The sequence below is a fragment of the Heterodontus francisci genome, chromosome 11 (assembly GCF_036365525.1).
Source record: "Heterodontus francisci isolate sHetFra1 chromosome 11, sHetFra1.hap1, whole genome shotgun sequence".
Taxonomy (NCBI): Eukaryota; Metazoa; Chordata; class Chondrichthyes; order Heterodontiformes; family Heterodontidae; genus Heterodontus; species Heterodontus francisci.
In genome coordinates this window covers 63117409-63139310 of record NC_090381.1, presented here as the reverse complement: position 1 = coordinate 63139310, position 21902 = coordinate 63117409, and the positions used below count along the sequence as shown (strand labels likewise).

At 45.9% G+C, this 21902-nt stretch overlaps 1 protein-coding gene across 6 annotated transcripts in view; it reads right to left on the bottom strand.

Annotated features, from left to right (window-relative positions):
- Positions 1-21902, bottom strand: part of veph1 (ventricular zone expressed PH domain-containing 1) — a 261339-nt gene that overhangs the window by 153213 nt on the left and 86224 nt on the right. For 5 of the 6 annotated variants that reach the window (XM_068042199.1, XM_068042201.1, XM_068042203.1 and 2 more), the window contains one exon: positions 12685-12894. The exons of the other annotated variant lie outside the window; for it this stretch is intronic. In XM_068042199.1, coding sequence (XP_067898300.1) covers positions 12685-12894 — 210 coding nt within the window. The remainder of the gene's footprint in view (positions 1-12684; positions 12895-21902) is intronic. 6 annotated transcript variants of the gene reach the window in all.

Sequence of the window (21902 nt, the reverse complement as noted above, 5' to 3'; positions counted from 1 at the left end):
CACCATTGAATGTTACAAAAGGTGCAGATCACGTGAGAAAAGGGTGCTCACCCCGTCACTGGCCACGACCAGGCACCAGTATTCGCTGTCAGATGCATAGCAGCCTCTCAGGGGAAGACCCTGATCAGTCAGAGTTGACTGCCGCACAGCCAATAGTAAATGCCCAAATGCAGCAGGCATCCCTATAGCACAATGATGGACATAGGCATGTAACATGGCCATAATGGACAAGTTACAATGTGTATTTCTGTCTTTGCAGAAGAGAGCTTACAATGCCAGGGAAAGACGAAGGACTGGAGGAGGCATGCCATAATGACTCCGATGGAAGAGGAGGTGGTGGAGCAAGGCAACCTGGAGGCAGGACAGCTTATGACTGATGGTGAGGTGGGTGTGAAGCCAGAGAACAGTAAGTAACCAAATGAAAGAGGCCATTAAACCTTTTGGTGCGCAACAACTCTAACACGCCTATGCCCATCACTGAACAGGGAGCTCCAGTTGAAGGGCAGTCAGAATCAGGTAATGGAATGTGCAGTACCCTCACATCACTATTCTCTGTCGCTTGCAGGTCAAGTAGAAGACAAGGCAGCTACCACGCTTGCAGGGGAGCTTGACACCTCAGATGAGAGGAGACAATTTTTGTTTTGTTCTTTCATGGGATGTAGGTGTCACTGGCAAGGCCAGCATTTGTTGCCCATTCCTAATCGCCCTTGAGAATGTGGTGGTGAGCTACCTTCTTGAACCGCTGAAGTCCATCTGGTGTGGGTACACCCACAGTGCCGTTAGGGAGGAGGCTCAAGGATTTTGATCCAGTGACAGTGAAGGAACAGCGATATAATTCTAAGACAGGATGGTGTGTGGCTTAGAGGGGAACTTGCAGGTGGTCGTACACAGGAACATAGGAAATAGGAGCAGGATAGGCCATTGGGCTCCTTGAGCCTGCTCTGCCATTCAACTGGATCATGGCTGATCTTCTACCTCATTTTCTTGCACTATCCCCATATCCTTTGATATCTTTAATATATAGAAATCTATCAATCTCTGTCTTGAATATACACAATGACCAAGCCTCCACAGCCCTCTGGGGTAGAGCTTTCCAAAGATTCACCACCCTCTCAGTGAAGAAATTCCTCCTCATCTCAGTCCTAAATGGCCTACCTCTTACTCTGAGACTGTGTCCCCTGGATCTAGACCCCTTCCAGCCAAAGGAAACATCCTTTCTGCATCTACCCTCTCGAGCCCTATATGAATTTCACATGTTTCAATGAGATCACCTCTCATTCTTCTAAGCTTGAGAGAATACAGGCCCAGTCTCCTCAATCTCTCCTGATAGGACAATCCTGCCATCCCAGGGATCAGTCTGGTGAACTTTGATTGCACTCCTTCTATGGTAAGTATATCCTTCCTTAGGTAAGGAGACCAAAGCTGTACACAATACTCCAGGTGCAGTCTCACCAAGGCTCTATACAATTGCAGCAAGACTTCTTTACTCCTGTACTCAAATCCTCTTGTAATAAAGGCCTTCTTAATTGCTTGCTACACCTGCATGTTAGCTTTCAGTGACTTATGAACAAAAGGAATACAGGTTCTCATTTGAACAAGGACACCCAGATCCCTTTGGACAGGAACACTTCCCAATCTCTCACCATTTAAGAAATACTCTGAAGTTCTGTTTTTCCTACCAAAGGGGCTAACTGCATATTTTTCCACAGTATATTCCATCTGCTATGTTCTTGCCCACTCACTTAGCCTGTCTAAATTCCCTAGAAGCCTCTATGCATCCTCCTCACAACTCAAATCCCCACCTACTTCTGTGTCAACAACAAACTTGGAAATATTACATTTGGTCCCCACATCCAAATCATTTATATAGAATGTGAACAGCTGGGGCCCAAACATTGATCCTTGCAGTACCCCACAGCCTAGTCACAGCCTGCCAAACTGAGAATGATCAGTTTATTCCTGCTCTCTGTTTTCTGTTTGTTATCCAATTCTCAATCCATGCCACTATATTACCCCCAATCCCATCTGTTCTAATTTTGATTACTAACTTCCTGTGTGGGGCCTTATCGAAAGCCATCTGAAAATCGAAATACACCACATCCACTGGTTTCCCCTTATCTATTCTGCTAGTTACATCCTCAAAGGCTCCAACAGGTTTGTCAAAAATGATTTCCCTTTCATAAATCCACGTTGACTCTGCCCAATCCTACCATTATTTTCTAAGTGTCCACTTATCACATTCTTTATAACAAATTCTGGCATTTTCCCCACTACTGATGTCAGGCTAACAAGTTTGTAGTCCCCATTTTCTCTCTCCCTCCTTTCTTAAACAGAGTAGTTCCATTTACTACCTTCCAATCTGCAGGAACCATTCCAGAATCTATAGAATTTTGAAAGATGATCACCAATACATCCAATATCTCTACAGCCACCACGTTCAACACTCTGGGATGTAGATCATCAGGTCCAGAGGATTTATCAACTTTCAGTCCCATTAATTTCTCCAGGACTACTTTTTTTTAATTAATACTAATCTCTCTCAGTTCCTCATTCTCGCTAGTCCCTTGGTTCTCTAATATTCCTGGGAGGTTTTTTTGTATCTTCCTCTGTGAGAACTGAGAAAAAGGGCTGAATTTTCGCAGCCCTCCGATGTTGGGGGTCATAGCGGGGGTGCCTGGAAAATTCTTCCGGGAGAGGCCCGCCATGAACCCCGTCACTGGAAAGGCCCCACCACATTTTACCAGCGGCGGCGAGACCTCGGTGTGGCCCCCCCCCCCCCCCAGCGCTTGGCGGAGGAGCCTTTATTTTAATATATAAAGGCTAATGCATGCAAATAGAAATAACTGGTCCCAATGCCTGTCCCACGCAGGTAGTCTGGTCGCTGGCCGGATCTCCTGTGCTTTCGGGTCTCTGTTTGGAGATCTGAGGTGTGACACTACTGGGGAGGGGAGGACTGAAATTTTCAGGGCCGGAAGTGGTGAAAACTGTTTCAATTGGCTGAGGGGATGGTGGGAAGGGGATGAAGGGCAAAGATCTGTATGTTTGGGGGTGAAAGGTCGGGACCGGCAAAACATTGCTTTCGGGAGGTGAGAGGGAAATTGAAACCTGGTTATGTCATTGAGGGGATGGAAGAGGGCCTTCGCTCATTTTTTTCATGTGACAATTGACATTATCACTTTAAAAATTCAAATGTCTTCTAAGAGCTTGAAGCCCTTTAAAAATTGCACCAGTGCTTTCACGGTGCTGCCGGAAGTCGTTGCCAGCGATGGAGCAGCTGCCTCCTGTACGTCATCAGGGCGGGGGCTCCGCCCACTCCATGCTAATGAGCTGCTGCAGCGGCATCATGGTGCATGTCTCGTGTGTGCGTGCACCGCGCACATTTTCAAGCTCGCCGCCGAAAATGGCAGTGTGCTGCTAAAATTCAGCCCAAAGTATTTGTTTAGTTTCCCTGCCATTTCCTTATTCCCCATTATAAATTCTCCTGTCTCAGCCTGTAATGGATCCACATTTGTCTTTGCTAATCTTTTTCTTTTTACAAACCTATAAAAGCCTTTGCAGTCCATTTTTATGTTTCTCGCTAGTTTACTTTCATATTCTTTTTTCTCTTTATCAGTTTCTGGTCCTCCTTTGCTGAATTCTAAAATGCTCCCAATCCTCAGACTTACTAGTTTTTTGGCAATTGTATAAGCCTCTTCCTTCCAATCTTTAACTTCTCTTGTTAGGTTGGATCACATTTCCTGCTGAATTGCTGTGCCGCAAAGGAATGTAAATTTGTTGTAAACCATGTATTAATCTTTAAGTGCTAGCCATTGCATGTCTACTGTCATACCTTTTAATGCAGTTTCCCAATCTACCACAGCCAATTTGCCCCTCATACTTTCGTAGCTTCTTTTGTTTAGATTTAAGACCCTAGTTTTGGATTGAACGACATCAGTTTCAAACTTAATGTAAAATTCTATCATATTATGGTCACTCTTCCCCAGAGACGTCTTTACAATTCTGTCAAAGCATTCCACCGCACACATGGCCTCCTCCACATGAGAGTGATGAAGCTAATCGACAGCCACATCCAGCATACCATCCACTGGATGCAGGAGTTGCACACTGACCTGCATGCCATCACTTCTTCCATGAGCTCTGTAGAGCAATGTCTGGGTGAGAGGAGCACGAGCTGCCTGGAGCCCTCACCAGGTGCTCATGCTTCTCAGGTGAGCAGGGAGGGACAAGCGTGCCCTGAAGGGGTAGAGCAAAAGCTGCCAGAAGTCACTGGGGGCTCCTCTCAAGGTGCTCCTGGTATGGACCATGGGTGTTCAACTCCTCTGACCATGACACCTACCCCTCATGATGCCACAAAGACAGAGGTGTCTTCTGCACAGGTGCAGGAGGGCCTCCATGTGTTGGGGCCCTCTAGGCCACAGACAACCAGAGGACAACCACCATGGTCATGGAAAGCAATGGGACAGAGGTAAAGCAGCCTGCTTCCACATCAGCTGCTTGTGCAGGGGGAGCACAATGTGGGAGCACTCACAAGTGCACGCATAAATCCACTTAGCTGCACTTGGTTTATTTCCTAAATGTGTGCAATGAAATGTAATCTGCTACATCACAAAATGATTCCTTATTCTTTTCTGCATTATTGGTTCCTTAACAACTGGAGTGGTCTTGGTAAGAATGTGATGGAAAGGTCTGGAGTGCATAAGATCAATGCGTTATCCATACCTTGGCCTGATGCCTTGATGGGCCAATGCAATCTTAAGGGCATTCAAGGAAAGATCAATAGAGCTATAGGAGGGAGAAGATTTCATTTTTTACATGGACGTGTAAGGAAGATGCATGAGAAACGTGCCTGTGTTAGTGACTTGCGAGCCTCCCTGGCACCTATGTCATTGTGCCTTGCCTGCGGTCCCTCAGGCCACTGCCATTGTTCATCTGATCTGCAGCCCCCTCGAAATCTTCTTCTTCGGAGGAGGAGGAGGCATCAGGCTCTAGAAGGTCCTCACTGTCCAAAGGTTCTCCCCTCTGTAATGCCAGGTTGTGCAGCGAACAGCACACCATGCTATGCCAGCCCTTTGCGGAGGCATACTGAAAGGCTCCACTAGATCTATCCAGGCATTTGTACCTCATTTTCAGAAGGCCTATGGCCTGCTCAATGGTCGCCCTTGTCGTCATGCGGCAGCTGTTGTACGTTTCCCCTGCATCTGTATTGGGATTCTGCACAGGAGTAAGGAGCTATGTTGTCAATGTGTAGCCCTTGTCACCCAGTATCCATCTTCAAAGGCATGTGGGCAGCTTAAAAAGCTCGAGCACCTGGCACTGCCTTAGAATGAAGGAGCATGCCAGCTTCCCAGGAATGTAACACAGACCTGGGAAGTGGGCAACGGACTGGGGGGAGTGGGCAGCAGACCGGGGGGGAGTGGGCAGCAGACAGGGGGAGTGAACAGCGGACTGGAGAGAGTGGGCAGCGGACTGGAGAGAGTGGGCAGCGGACTGGAGAGAGTGGGCAGCGGACCAGGGGGAGTGGGCAGCGGACCAGGGGGAGTGGGCAGCAGACTGGGATAACTGAAGTGAGACAAGGAAAAAAAGAATCAAACTGTGACATCAGAGGCAGGCCATGAGTTGATTATCTGATGTGTATTGTAGCTTTGTTTCCCTTTCTCCAAAGTTAGGAAGTTGATCGAAGGAGCTGGGAGATTAAAAATTTCTTTTTTTTTTTGATGAGTCATCTTCCCTATATTTAAGTGACACCAATAGAAGGGAAGTGAGCAAGCTGGTGAGTTTTCTCTTTTATTTTTAAGTAGTAATGTTTATTAGTAGTAGTAAGGTGTATTTGTGGTAGCAAGGTTTATTAACTAATAGACAGATGAATGGGATGGCTGCACCATCCTGTGCTATGTCGGAGTACTAGGACACTTCCTGTATACTGGATAACCATATGTGCAGGAAGTGTTGTCAGTTGCAGCAGCTTGAGCTCCGGGTTTCGGAACATGAGCAGCAGCTGGCGTCACTGCAGTGCATTCGTGAAGTTGAAAGCATCGTGGACAGCACATTTATAGATGTGGTCATACTGCAGCGTAAGAGTATGCAGGGAGCGGGAAATGGGTGGCCACCAGGCAAGAAGAAACAAACAGGTAGTGCAGGAGGCCCCTGAGTGTATCTGACTCTCCAACCAGTCTGAATACTGATGAAAGTGATGGTTCATCTGGGGAGTGCAGCCAGAGCCAAGTCCATGACACCATGGCTAGCTCAGCTGTACAGAGGGCACAAAGACTGTAAGAGCAATAGTGATAGGAAATTTGATAGTTGGGGGAATAGGCAGGAGTTTCTGTGGCTGCAAACATGAATCTAGGATGGTGTGTTGTCTCCTTGGTGCCAAGCTCAAGGATGTCACTGAATGGCTGCAGAGCCCCTGAGTGGGGAGGGTGAACAGCCAGCAGTCGTGGTCCACATCAGTACCAATGACATAGGCAGAAAGAGGGATGCGGTCCTGCAGTCAGAATTTAGGGAGCAAGGTAGGAAATTAGCAAGCGGGACCTCAAATGTAGTAATCTCCAGTTTACTCCCGGTACCACAAGCAAGTGAGTATAGAAATAAAAGGATAAAGCAGCTGAATATGTGGCTGGAAAGATGGTGCAAAAGGGAGGGCTTTAGATTCCTGGGACATTGGGACCAGCACAGGCTGGACAAGTTGCGCCAAGCTGTTCCAGTACAGCTAAAACACTGGCATCTACCCGGCAATGTGGAAAATTGCACAGGTATGTCCTGTACACAAAAAGCAGGACAAGTCCAGCCCAGCCAATTACTGCCCTTTCAGTCTACTCTCAATCATCAGTAAAGTGATGTAAGGTGTCATCAACAGTGCTATCAAGCAGCACTTGCTTAGCTCAGTGATGCTCAGTTTATGTTCCGCAGGGCCACTCAGCTCCTCACCTCATTACAGCCTGAGGTCAAACATGGACAAAAAAGCTGAACTCAAGAGGTGAGGTGAGAGTGATTGCCCTTGACAATAAGGCAGCATTTGACAAAGTATGGCATCAAGGAGCCCTAACAAAACTGGAGTCAATGGGAATCAGAGGGAAAACTCTCCGCTGGTTGGAGTCATACCGAGCGCAAAGGAAGATGGTTGTGGTTGTTGGAGGTCAATCTTCTCAGTTCCAGGACATCACTGTGGGAGTTCCTCAGGGTAGTATCCTAGGCCCAACCATCTTCAGCTGCTTCATCAATGACCTCCCTTCAATCATAAGGTCAGAAGTGTGGATGTTCGCTGATGCTTGCACAATGTTCAGCACCATTCGCGACTCCTCAGATACTGAAGCAGTCCGTGTAGAAATGCAGCAAGACCTGGAAAATATTCAGGCTTGGGCTGATATGTAGCAAGTAACATTCGCACCACACAAGTGCCAGCCAATGACTATTTCAAACGAGAGAGAATCTAACCATCTCCCCTTGTCATTCAGTGGCATTACAATCGCTGAATCCCCAACTATCAACATCCTGGGGGTTACCATTGACCAGAAATTGAACTGGAGTAGCCATATAAATGGCTAAAAGAGGTCAGAGGCTAGGAATCCTGAGGTGAGTAACTCACCTCCTGACTCCCCAAAGCCTGTCCACCATCTACAAGGCACAAGTCAGGAGTGTGATGGAATACTCTCCACGCCTGGATGGGTGCAGCTCCAACAACACTCAAGAAGTTTGACACCATCCAAGCCAAAGCAGCCTGCTTGATTGGCACCCCATCCACAAACTTTCACTCCCCCCACCACTGACGCACAGTGGCAGCAGTGTGTACTGTCTACAAGATGCACTGCAGCAATGCACTAAGGCTCCTTAGACAGCACCTTTCCAACCCATTACCTCTACCACTTAGAAGGACAAGGGCAGCAGATGCATGGGAACACCACCACCTGCATGCTCCCCTCCAAACCACACACCATCCTGGCTTGGAAGAACTCCCTTCCTAACAACACTGTGGGTGTACCTGCCTCACATGGACTGCAGCAGTTCAAGAAGGCAGTTCACCACCACCTTCTCAAGGGCAATTAGGAATGGGCAATAAATGCTGTCCGAGCCAGCGATGCCCATATCCCATGAATGAATAAAAAAAAACAGAGCCGGGACCAATTTCCTTGATGGGCGATTTGCTCGTGCTATTGGGGAGGGTTTAAAGTAACTTGGCAGGGGTGTGGGAACCAAGAGGTAATATAAGAGAGGTGCTCAGAATACTGGGAGAGACACATAGCACTAGAGTAGATAATAGTAGGTTAATAGGTGTGTTCAGAGTAATGGAGAAATTAGTAAAGTCTAAATTAGGATTACTGTGCATGTCTGTGAATGTGCGAAGTGTGGTACATAAGATTGGTGGGTTACAGGTGCAGATAGCCATGAGGAAACAATTCTCAAGAATGATTCCAGGGATGAGGAACTTCAGTTATGTAAAGAGAGTGGAGAAGTTAGGACTGTTTTCCTTGGAGAAAGAAGGTTGAGAGGAGATTTGATAGAAGTATTCAAAATCATGAGGGGTCTGAACAGAGTCGATAGGGAAAAACTGTCCCCATTGGTGGAAGGATCGAGAACAAGAGGACACAGACTTAAAGTCATTGGCAAAAAAAGCAATGGCGATATGAGGAAAAACCTTTTCCCGAAGCGAGTGGTTTGGATCTGGAATGCACTGCCTGAGAGTATGGTGGAGGCAGGTTCAATTGAGGCTTTCAAGAGGGAATTGGATTGTAATCTGAAAAGGAAGAATGTGTAGGGTTATGGAGAGAAGGCAGGGGAGTGGCACTAGGAAAATTGCTCCTTCAGAGAACCAGTGCAAACACGAGGGGCCGAATGGCCTCCTTCTGTGCTGTAACAATTGTGCAATTCTGTGATGAGCCGCAGACTGGGAAATCCCACAGTTATCTCTAGATGATCCCTGGAGTGATCCTGAGGTGTAAAAATTCAGTGCCACTGTGACCTTCACAGCCACAGGCAATGGGTGCCCACCACTTCCCATTGAGCTCAGATCCACCTCCATCATGGCACACAGCTCAGTAACCACCTTACTCGACAGCTGCAGTCTTTGGCGCCACTGATGCTTCAACATCTGCAGGAAGCAGAGCCTCTATCAGTAAATTCTCTCTGGTGGGTAGCGTCTTTCGTGCAGACGAGGCTGGTTGCATGCCCCTCTGCGCCCTCATCTGCACACCCTTCCACCCTCAAGATTCTCCTGCCCCTCTGGGTGTTGAAGCCCAACTGCTGGTGTCTGCACCTCACTCACTTTCTCATGCTCCTTCTCACTAGAGGTCTCAAAACTGGAGAGGATGAGACCCATTGTCACTTGCAGTGCACACTTCTCAAGGCCTCTCATTCTCTTTACTTTGCATACAGAGTTGCACCTCAAAGACAAAACTCAATCTGTATGCCTCCACTGTGCTTGCCAAGTTTGCTCAGCTTCCAGCTTGTCACTCCCACAATGTATGCACTCTCTGCACTGAAGCGCTGCTGTTTGCAATGACTGCCAACACCAGCCAACTGATCTGCCACTTTGCTCCCGCCTCATGATAGATGGTGAGACTCTGAAGCTCCGTTCTTCACGTACAACCCTGGTAAAATTTCAAACCCTCCAGAAAATACCTGATAATTGGCTCTTTAACAGGCTCGATTGCCTGCCCACCACCGAGAAGCGCAGTCTCCACATAGCAGCCTTACTGCCTCTGGTAAAATTCACCAGCGGTGTGATCATGTTGGGCTTCCATAGTAATGCGTTCCCCCACCATTTTGCCATCCCACCTGCTTCCCAGCACGTTGCCCAGAGTGCAGGAAAATTTCATCCTCTGACTCTGCACCACTTAGGTTTTACTATTTTATATTAGGCTGATTGGTGTCTACCACTAAAATAATTTTCCTGTTCTCACATACAATTTCTATTTCTTCATAGAGCAAATTGTCTTTCTTCTTATGCTGACCTGGGGCTTTATAGTATATCCCACTTTTCCCAAACTAATTGGATCTTTTGTATTTGGTTTGCTTTGTCCCTATTATTTGAAACCTCACTCCCTCCAACTGGGTTTCATTTAGAAACTCTGCTTGCTTTGGTTTCTAGCTCCAAATCATTTATACACCCTATAAACAGCAATGGCTCCAGCACCTGTGGCACTTTGCCATGTCAATGCAGATCCACGTTCACAACCATCTTTTGTTTTCTCTACTTCAACTGATTTTCAGTCCACCACAGAAACCTGTTTCCTATTCCATGCCTTCCTGACATGTGGACTATTGCTTGTGTGTCAAAATATGAAAAGCCATGCTGAAATTTAAATACATCACATCCACAGAATTCCTTTGTCAACCAGGTCCATCATTTCTCTTCTGATCAACCTCTGACCATATGAATTTGATATTATGAGGTTTTCCATTTTTTTGTATTAAAACTTGAGATTCTATATTTTTAAAAACTGAAAAGGATTTTAGTGGACATTGAGACATCGGGAGATAGCTGAACTTTATGGTTTTCGAAAGGAAGTTCAACAAAAGTTGAACTGGTAAACAAGAACTGGAAAACAGGTAATTTCAATGAAACCAGCAGGGGGTTCGACCTAAGAGCTACCCTCTGTTGTGACAAAAAAGAATTTATGATTTGACATATGACTTGTTTCTGGAAGGTTTTGGTTTCATTTCTGAACTTTAAAAGTCAGTGGGTTTGGAGTAAAGCAGGCAATTGGAATTTGATTGTGGCCTGCCTGGAGATCAGAAGAAGAACCAGTAGTACCTCTCTGTAAAGAATCTTTGCTCTTGAAAAGAAAAAGCTTGTATGAAGTGGTACTGTTGCCTCCTGCATTTTTGGAGAAACCCTGAATTTGCAGAAATCTTGCATCTTTTGAAAAAAAGGACTTTTGCATCGAATGTGAGAACTGACACCTTGTTGCTACAGCCCTGTTGGAAGACCTATGTGAAGCCTTCTACCGTTGAAGTTCTTTGAACGCCTACCGATCACAAACTGTTCATCAATCTCGCCTGGAAAGACTTTGAGTGGCATCCAACTATTTGACTTTAGGACACCTCACCAAACCAAAGAACCTCCTTCCTTCCAGATCATGGCAGTCTAAGTTTTTTTATTCCTATGAAACAGCTGAAAACAAAATCCCTTTTTTACCCGGTTAACCAGTTTTTGAATGTATGTGCTTGTACACGAGGGCTAGGAAAAAATAATGAGCTTTAATATCTCAATTTGTACATAGATTTATTTCATTATTGGTTAAGACTTGGTTTTTTAATAAACTGTTAATTTTGTTGTTGATTAAAGAAACCTGATTGGTGTGCTTTATTCCGGGGTCAAATAGAGTATCGAATTGGCTGTTTCGGTAAGTGAGAAAATGTATTGATAAGCTGTGATCGATGGAGAAGTGGGACTGAATTAACAGCGCACTCCTCCCACCTCGGTCGTAACAATACCAACACTGAATGATAAAGTGGGAAAGGAGCATTCTATTCTCCTGTATAGATATTCATCAGACTGATCAACATATACATTTGACAAGAAATGTAAAGTAAAAATGTTTTGTGATTTCTACAAACCATGAATGAAATCAGCTAACAACCATATCTTGCTTCTGATCTCTGAAATGGTTTGTATAGCTGACTGCATAAACAGCTAATGATCCTGATTTTTCTGGCTCCATTTTTAGAAACACAAGTATTTTTCAATGTATTAAATTATAGATATAAACCTTAAGACATGGAACATTGGCTTAAGATCATAATCAGATTTCATATCTTCCGAGCACAGCACAGAATGGCTCCAACCATAGCACTCATCCATCATTTTCCATGACAGTAAGAAACTAATGATAGGTTATTGATCCAATTCTATAGTAGATTTGATTTAGAGATACAGCACTGAAACAGGCCCTTCGGCCCACCGAGTCTGTGCCGACCATTAACCACCCATTTATACTATTCCTACATGAATCCCATATTCCTACCACATCCTCACCTGTTCTTATATTCCCCTACCACCTACCTATACTAGTGACAATTTATAATGGCCAATTCACCTATCAACCTGCAAGTCTTTTGTCTGTGGGAGGAAACCGGAGCACCCGGAGGAAACCCACGCAGACACAGGGAGAACTTGCAAACTCCACACAGGCAGTACCCAGAATTGAACCCGGGTCGCTGGAGCTGTGAGGCTGCGGTGCTAACCACTGCGCCGCCTAGTACTTAAGTGACATTTTATGAAAGGGCAGGCTTACTCCAAAAGTCTAAATCAGGAATCAGTTTAGATGTTGAATTTGGTTTAATTAGTATCTTTCATAGTTATTAAGTTTAAAATGGAGAGATTTTATTTAAAAAAAAGGTCTATGCAACATTGCAGCTCTAATTGGAGTGATGACTATTATAAGTCCCTGACACATATCTTTTTGGCAATCCGAAGGTTGAACGTCTGAAATTCAGTACAAACTGAATTCTGTTGATGTCGTATAAAGTACTTATTGGTACCTTTTAAGAAGTATGTAATGTAGATTAAATAAATTAACAAATTACTCAGTCTAACTTTCATAATTTCTACTATTAGTGTAAATTTAGGTACAATGGTATTCGACTTGTATTTCACATTAAAAAAAACCTATTTTCATCAGGGCCTTCAGGTAGAATCAAACTGCACACTATGAAAGAAAAATAAGAATTTCTGCATGGACTTACCTCATTAATGCAGCCAATGACCCCAAAAATCTTGGCAATTTGTCCGAGCAGAGTTGGATAACTTTCAGCAACTTCCTTCATATTTTCAATGGAATTATCTAGGACAGATTGATTGGAAGCCACTAGATCCACTAACATATTTAGGATGAAGTCACTAGAACTGGGTTCTTTCAGCTGGATAATCAAAGATGGAATGGATTCATTTAAGACCTAAGGGAGAGGAAGAAAATAAAGTAGTAATAATATAATTTCGCCATGGCTTACTAATGGATCATTAGCAAAGAAAGTAACTAATTTCATTTGCAACTATACAAGAAGAGATGACTTTAGGCAGGTGTTCAGTTTAAGTTTCACTGATATTGGTAAAGTCTACAAGAAAGCATTGAAGTCTCTGTCTTGCAGAAAGATTGAATAGGAGAAGTAAAACAGCAGTTAAGTTCAGGGTGGAAGGAAAATAAATACTTGTGTCTCTACTGCAAAGGTCATTTAAACATAAGGCTCTATTCTTGACTCAACAAGAACTGGAATCCAGTTTTTTCTCTAGTTGAAAACAAAATGTACAAAATAATCACTACCATGACTGTTTTATATACAAAAAAAAGTTGAAGATTGGAAGGAAAATACCCAATCGAAATATCATCATCTGCTTGAACTAGCTGGAACTCATTTATACTGGTGTGAATGCCGCATGGAAAATGGTTTAAATAAGTACTGCTGGTAATAATTTAAACAGATGGTTACGGTCAAGTGAGGAGGGGTCGAAGGGCTTCCCTCTTTTCCCTCTCCCTCACGACAGGTTTAGTTCTTTCTTAAAGTGGATGTACTGGTCAATTCAGTAGGTGTTTGATTACTTACTTGCTATGATCATAACAAGAACCAATTGGACATGTTTTCTCGAGTTTAACAAAGGAAGAGGTTAATTTTATTGTACCTAAACCGAGCTAATAAAATAATAAACTACATGCCAATTTTCACACACACACACACACACACACACACACACACACACACACACACACACACACACACACACACACACACACACACACACACGTTACAGAGTGGGGAAAGGTAGATTGGTTGAGGTAGAGTCCATAGAAAAAAAGGTTATACAGTCTGTGGGGTTTGGTGGTTCGGCTGGCTTCTAGCTGAATTCAGGGTCCTGAGGCTTTTAGCTTGAAGAGGTAGATGACTGGTTTGGTGGGTCTCTTGGAGACAGCGATGCAGATGATTTCTGATTGTAGCCGAAGTATGCAAAGGTGGTCAGTCAACAAGCAGGATTTGAAAACTTTCAAACTGAAATGGAGAGAGAGAGAGAGAGAGACCCCCACTTAAGTCTGCACGTCAGAGTCCAGAAGCTTCTCCTTGCTGCTGTAGAGAAACACAAGCTTAAAACAACAGATGGGGATGGGCTTGTCACATGACAGTTACTCAGTCATTCAGGCATAGTAGTTAGCAGTATTTCTTCTTGCTAAAAGAAAAAGAACAAACTGTTCCCTTAAACCTCCTGGGGTCTTGGCTCTTGGTGGGGATGAACAGCCATTTCATCTCCACCTCAAAGGCCTTGCAATGTAGGATAGAGTGTTGCAAATTAGGTGGCCATCCTAAGCTGCCAGCAAAGTCATCCTTCATCTGTTCTCTCTTAAATTTCTTCAAAAAATCTAAATTCAGATCTCCAGTCAGTGGATGAAAGAAAATCATCATTTAACAAAGCAAATTGTTGTGACAAGATACGAAAGAAAAATAACTCATGGTTTCGTTATGAGTCACTGGCAGATCCAAACCATGGTAGGCAATGTTTCAATTAAGACACCCAACAATAAATTACAGATGAACTTTAGGGGCTGAATCTTGTTGTCCCGCTGCTGGGAGCGGCAGCAGGAGAAAAAAATGGCAGTGGGCATGCACAGGCCTCGTGCTGCCACGATTTTGCATCCGGCGGCTCATTAACATATGCACAGTGGCTGCCCTCCTCCCCCCCCGCCCACCAATCACGTGACGAGATGGGCATTGGCGACGCCGTGAACAGCGTCACCTGAGACAGGAGCAGGTGCTGCTGCCATCTTTAAAAGGCTGCCAGTCCTGCATTCACTCTCTCCCTGCATTGCAGTGACAATTCTGGCGGCAGCATTGGAAGAGTATGGAAGACATCACAAACTCAGCAAGAAGCCCCACTGATCAACATTTGTATGATGGCTGAGGTCCGACCAAGGGTGGCCCCACGGTTCAGTAATGCCTCCCTGTTGATTCTGCTCTAGGCTGCAAGGGAAAGACAGGAGGTTTTTTCCCCAGCGATGGAATGAAGAGGTGCTCCCATCTGACCAAGCAAGCCTGAACGGAGGTTGCAGAAGAGGTAAGCAAGCGTGGGTGCATCAAACGAGACTGGATGCAGTGCCGTAAGAGGGTCAATTACCTCCTTTGTTCAACAAAGGTAAGTGGCACATTTCCACATTGCTCAGTGTCTCCATTATGAGTACCTCAGAACAAACCAGACCCATGGCGAGGTCAGTCCATTTGCCAGACCAAGCTTCCCCCAGGTGTTGCTGATGCGCCCATGTTGGTACAACCTTGATGTTGACATTGCCAATGTCAAATATCTGCATCCTTGTTTTTTCAGGAGAAGAGGGCCCATCACAGCAGGGAATCGGCCAGGACCGGAGGTGGGGTGCCCGACCTGAGGCCACTGTCACAGGCTGAAGAAGAGGTGCTGGATTTAGCCGAGAGACAAGGATCACGTGCCATTTTAGACATGGAGATTGGGGTCCCAGGTGACGAGAATGATTATTGCCAAACACAGAATGATTCAAAATTTCATCCCCTATGCTGTCCTCATTGTGACATGTGTACCTTATCACCTAAATGTCTCTACTTCTCATTGTGTCTTTCAGGGCGATGCTCGCCAATGCCCCCATGGACTGAGGGAATGAGGGCCACCTCTGAGGATGAGCTACACTGAGAGGATGACCACCCTATGATTCTCCTGCACCTTCCAACAGCGCAAATACTCTCACCTTGGTGGGTATCTGATTGGCAGTAGAATCAGGGTCACAAGCTGGCGAGAGCACTGCACATGCGCCCGAGCAGCTGACTGAGGCTGAGACAGCCGAGGCCTCTGACAGTCGGAACACTGTGGGTGACCAGGCCTATGCTGAGTCCCAGGCCGATGACGAGCCTCTAGTGTTGGCAGCACAAGGTATGCTGAAGTTGCATGGAGAGGGACGTCAACACCTGCTAGAGATGCCAGAAGCCATGTGCAGCCATGAGCAGACGATGGAGGGGTCCATCCATGCCATGAGTACTGCTATGTCCAAGGCATGTAAGCGCATAGCTTCCTACATTGAGAGGTTGGCGACCCTCATGGAGAGCCACAGATGCTCAAACACCTGCTAGCTCTCGCCTCGGGGATGACTGCAATTCAGCAGTGGCTGGATGAATGAAGTACCAGTAGCATGGAGAATGCTCCCACTCCTGGTCCTTCTCTGGAGAGCAGGGAGGCTCCAACAAGCCTTGAGAGGGAGGAGGAGAGGCTGCACTCCATATCTGGGGTCTTCCCTCAGGGCAATCCAAGTGTGGACATCTGCTCCTCAGCCCCTCTGTCAGTGAGTCCAGCTCCAGCAGCCACAACACATGAGGACAACCCTGCACTGGCGCAGGAGGCCCTCAGGCAGCTGGTCCCTCCAGGCCTCAGGCGTGCAGTGGAAGACCGCTGAATTCATCCCAGGCCAAGGGACAGCCTGATCAGCAGCCTGTCTCCAGTCCAGCTGTCAGTGCAGAGGTCACACCGCGAAGGAGCACCTACAAATGTATTAATAAGGCACGTTGACACATATGGGTATTCACGGGTGAAACAAATACATCATGTGCACTTTAAGTAAATGTGTTTGCCTGTCAATCATCAGCTTTCATTGTCTGAATAACGCATGCCGCCATTGGCTGATTATGTGTCTTTCCATTACATCTGAAGCCTGACAGTACTGCTAATGTAAGCAATAACATTGCCATGCCAATATGCATGATGTGACACTGTACAGATGAAGTCACATGGGCAATGACTCAGTTAGTTGCTGCCAGTCATGCTGAAGAGATGGATGCTACAGAGGCAGAAGACTTCAGATGAGATGCAGGATGGAGCGTTTTGCTCTGAGGAACATGTGCTGAACTTCAGGGATTGTGGAAGCACTCAATTATCAGTCATTGCCTTGTCTCTCTTGCTCGCTCCCCACCATGTCTGCTCTCTGCTCCCATGAGTGGTTGTTCTTGGGTGGCCTCGGAGTCCTCATCGTTAGAGGATATGTCCTGCTCATGTACCTCTTCCTCTTGGAAGACCTCCCCCCTCTGTACTGCGATCTTGTGCAGAACGCAGCAGACTACACCAATGCAACCAACCCTGTCTAGTGTGTGCAGTTGGGCTCCATGTGATCTATTGGGCAGTGGAAGCACATCGTCAACATACCGATGGCCTGCTCAATGGTAGCTCGGATGGAGCTGTGGCAGGCATTGAAGCACTCTTCAGCATCGTTGCTAGGGTTCCTCACCAGCCTCATAAGCCATGTCATTAAGGGGGAGCCCTTATTGCCAAGAATCCACCGCTGAAGCTGAGCAGGGTGGGGGGGGGGTGGGGGGGAGGTGGTGGTGGAGGGGGGAGTGAACATTAACAGCACCTGGGACTGCTGCAGTATGAACGAGTCATAGCAGCTGCCTAGGAAGTGGGCACACACTTGCAGGAAGTGCTTCCTGTTGTCGCACAACAGTTGGACATTGATGGAATGGAAGCCCTTTCTGTTTACCTATGAAGCTGGTTGTTCCTTGGGAGCATTGATGGCCACGTGAGTGCAATGACACCTGCAACTGTGGGAATCCCGCAATGGCCCCAAATCCCACAGCCTTCTCAGTCTGACTCTCAGGATCTGACCTGAAGCGAACATAGTCGGTGGCCCTGCTGTACAAAGCATCAATAACCTCCTTAATGCAGCAGTGCACTGTGGATTGAGAGACCCCAAACATGTCACTGGTGGATCCCTGGAATGATACAGAGGTGTAGGAGTTAAGGGTCACAGTAACGTTGAGGGCCACAGGCATACGGTGACAACCAAAGCCCATAGGTTGCAGGTCTTTATTCATTAGTGCATATAGCTGTGTGACAGCCTCTCTGGTCATCCGCAGTAGTCTGTGACACTGGCACTCAGACATCTGCAGGTTGTTCATGCGAGGCCTATCGACTCGCTGTGCGTGTGGCGACTCTGCAGCTTGGCAGCGGCTGCTGCTCGCATCTGGGAGGTTCCTCTTGGGCCACACCTGCCTCTTGGACCTGCCTCCAGTGGAGATGCCTCATCATGGCAAGGGGATCCAGGAAGACAAGGTGGATCATAACCATCTCAATGTTCCTCGTAACTGTGGATTCTTTCACAAGGTCAATTTCACCTATCTTGGCAGAGATTTGTGTTTATTTCTGCTTCAGCAGTGTTCCAGCAAGAGCTCTATGGTATAGCATGAAGTTGTGCAACAAACTTTAAATAGGTGCGAGGCAATCATTGCAGTTGCCTGCACTGGACCATCAACAACAACAACTGTACAGTTTCCCAGTTGCTCCCCCCCACAAACAGTTTATCCATTTGCAGAGTTTAGCCCTTCCACCCTCCTTGCCAATACGTGATTAATGAAAGCAGATTTCCAAACCAGCTGCCCCTCCCCAACTCCCCGCTTCATTTCGGGCTACTTAAATTTAATGCAAATGTCTGAGATCTCTGCAAAAACGAGTAAGAGCAAGGTATTACCTACCAACCTCTGCAGGCACCAAGGACTCTCACCTCAGTGGCACCAGCTTTTCAAGGACAGCTGGTAGGATTGTATAAAGTTCCGTTAAAATGTATGCAAACAGGTAATTTCGATAATTATTGCATAGTCCTGCTGCGGAGGTGCTGTCATGGAGTTTCCCTGCCGCCGGGAAGATCGAGCCCAGCAATCCCGGTGTCAGGCTCCATGGCGGGCCACTGCCACTCAGATCTCCCGCCCCCACACCCTGAACCCACGGAACCCGACATCAGGAGGAGAACAAGATCCCGGCCTAGGAGTTTTCAGTTTCATTTTTGGAGGACCTAAAAAAACAGGTGTTCACAAAGTTAAAACTAAGTATCAGTTTTGCGGGGAAGTGTATAAACCTTCTGTGATCGCATGGGACGTTACTATATTCCTCTAAGTGGACAACCATAGATTAAATAGATACCTACAACTCACTCCATATCTGGCTGGACCACAAGAAATCATAATGTGTGCCCACGGTGGAAAAAGCAAATGGAACAATATTCATTCCAGCAGGGTTTGAAAAAAATTGTTCATTTAATTTGCCAATGAACTATTAGGAATCAGATGCACTTTCTTAAATTGCCTGGAATTAAATCTGAAGAAACGTAAATTAAAAACTATTTTTAAATTACATATTGTTGTTAGGTGGCTATATGTACAAAGGCATCACAATGGAAGGGAAAGTTTAGGCAAGCACATGTGCAAAAAACTATTTTTGCTTTACATAGCCATGCATCCTAACAGCTGGACGTGGAAAAGGGCTTTGGGCTTTTCATTTTTGAAAAGGAACAGGCTTATCAAACTTGAGGTGGTACAAATTTAGCCAAATTTAGATTTTTTACAATATGTAAAAAAAAGAAAAGTTGGTGAATTTGCTCACTAACATATATTCTGGGACCAATTATAAATGTATACAGTAGAGATAAATTAGAGAAATGTGCTAATTTTAAATCATCAGTTCTCAGCAATAATTTTTTCGGGATGTTCAGTTTCTATAGAAATTGTTTCTAGTCCAGAGAAGCCAGCACCATAGCAGAAAAATCTGTCCCTATATTGGTGCGTGTGATTATGCAGCTTCAAATTATGCAGTTTTAAATTGTAACACTTCCAATTTTGAATCGGGTTATAGGTTCCAGCCCCATTTCAGCATATGAGCTCACAATCTAGGCTGACGTCCAGTGCAGTACTGAGGATGTAAAGGATCCCAAAACATGATCTCTCAATGTCCTCGCCAACATTCCTCGCCCAACTAATAGCACTAATTTATTTAAAAGCAAAATACTGTGGATGCTGGAAATCTGAAATAAAAACAGAAAATGCTGGAAACACTCAGCAGGTTTGGCAGCATCTGAAGAGAGGGAAACAGAGTTAACGGGCTGAATTTTATGCCACCCCAGCGGGTCGGATGGTGGCGTGGGGGCAGCGTAAAATTGAGCGCGAGGCTCTGGGAGGCCTTCTCGCCCAGCTCCTGCCTCTGGCCAACTTTACGGCAGTCGGGTGGGGTGGGAGGAAAATGGCCCGCCCGCCCGAGGCCAATCAAGGCCACTTAACAGCCCTCACCCGCCTCCATAGGTATTTTACCCATGGCAAGCGCGCACGCTGAGGACATGAAAGGCCACCCAGCGATAGCTGCCGGCCTTTTCGCACGCCGGGGGGGGGGGGCGAGGGGGAGTGGCATGGCAGTCGGGCACAGGGTGCCCAATTGAGGGCTGCCCCTGCCTCCCAATCCACTCCCCGGGACCCAAAACGTCCCCTTTCCCCCCAAACGACCAACCTTACCCCACCAAGGTGCGCCTGATTCCCTTGGCGAGGCATCGAAAACCTACCTTGGATCCTGGCTCCGTGGCATCCTCCTCAGTCGGCTGGGCTGCAGTCCTAGCAGTGACCACCGCTCCCGGCGGCGCTGCTGAGACTAAGAGCTGCCAGCCCGATGATTGGCCAGCAGCTCACAGAGGCGGGACCTCCTCCCTCAAGTAGGTGGGAGTCCCGCCTTGGGACAATCAAAGCCCAGGGACCCGTAAAATACGGGTTGGATCCCTGGGCTAGGTGGTGAAGTCCTGTCCACCTAAGGTAAAATCCAGTCCAACGTTTCAGGTCTATGAAAACTGCTGGCAGTACTGTATTAAAAATTTAGCTAAATATATCTTAGATGTTTCTGCATGTGGGAACTCCTGCAAATATTAATGCCCCTTCCAGGGGCCGTTTGTAAATACTGATACTCTTGATGTCTTGAACATCAAAAGACTGTGGAAGATACCCAAATGAAAGCAGCACTATGCTTGTATAAAATGTATATTAAGAACATAAGAAACAGGAGCAGAGTTAGGCCATTCGGCCCCTTGAGCCTGCTCCACCATTCAGTAAAGTTATGGCAAATCTTCTACCTCAATTTTACTTTCTTGTCCTATCCCCAGATCTCCTGATGCCCTAGTATCCAAAATCTACTGATCTCTGTCTTGAATATACTCAACGATGGAGCATCCACAGCTCTCTGGGGTAGAGAATTCCAACGATGCCCAACCCTTTGAGTGAAGAAATTTCTCCTCATCTCAGTTCTAAATGGCTGACCCTTATTCTGAGATTGTGATCCAAGGTTCTAGATTCCCCAGCCAGGGGAAACATCCTCCCAACATCTACCCTCTCAAGCCCCTTCAGAACTTTATATGCTTCGATGAGCTCACCTCTCATTTTTCTAAACTCCAGGGAATATAGGCCTAGCCTACTCAGTCTCTCCTCATAGGACAATCCTCTCATCCCAGGAATCAGTCTAGTGAACCTTTCTTGCACTTCCTCTTAAGGCAAGGATATCCTTCCTGGGTAAGGAGACTAAAACTTTACACAGTTGTGGTCTCACCAAGGACCAAATAATTACGATAAGTCTTCCCTATTCTAATGCTCCATCATAATATTTTTAATATAATGTAATTTTTAATAAAGGTTAACATACCATTTGCTTTCCTAATTACTTTATGTACCTGCATGTTAAACTCCTGTGATTTGTTTACAAGGGCAATCAGGTCCCTCTGAATATCAACATTTCCCAATCTCTCACCATTTAAAAAAAAATTTGCTTTTTTATTCTTCCTTCCATCGGGGATAATTTCACACTTTTCCACATTATATTCCATCTACCATGCTCTTGCCCACTCACTTAACCTGTCTATGTCCATTTGCAGCCCCTTTGTGTTTTCCTCACAGCTTACTTTCCCATCTATCTTTGTATTATCAGCAAACTTGGTTACATTACGCTCAATCCCCTAATCTAAGTCATTGACATAGATTGTAAATAGTTGTGGCCCCAGCACTGATCCTTGCAGTACCAAACAGTAACAGAAATCACATGTGATATAGCAAACAATAAAATACAGAAATCAGTTGTCAGACACAGAGGCTGGAATTTTACGGCCCCCCCAATG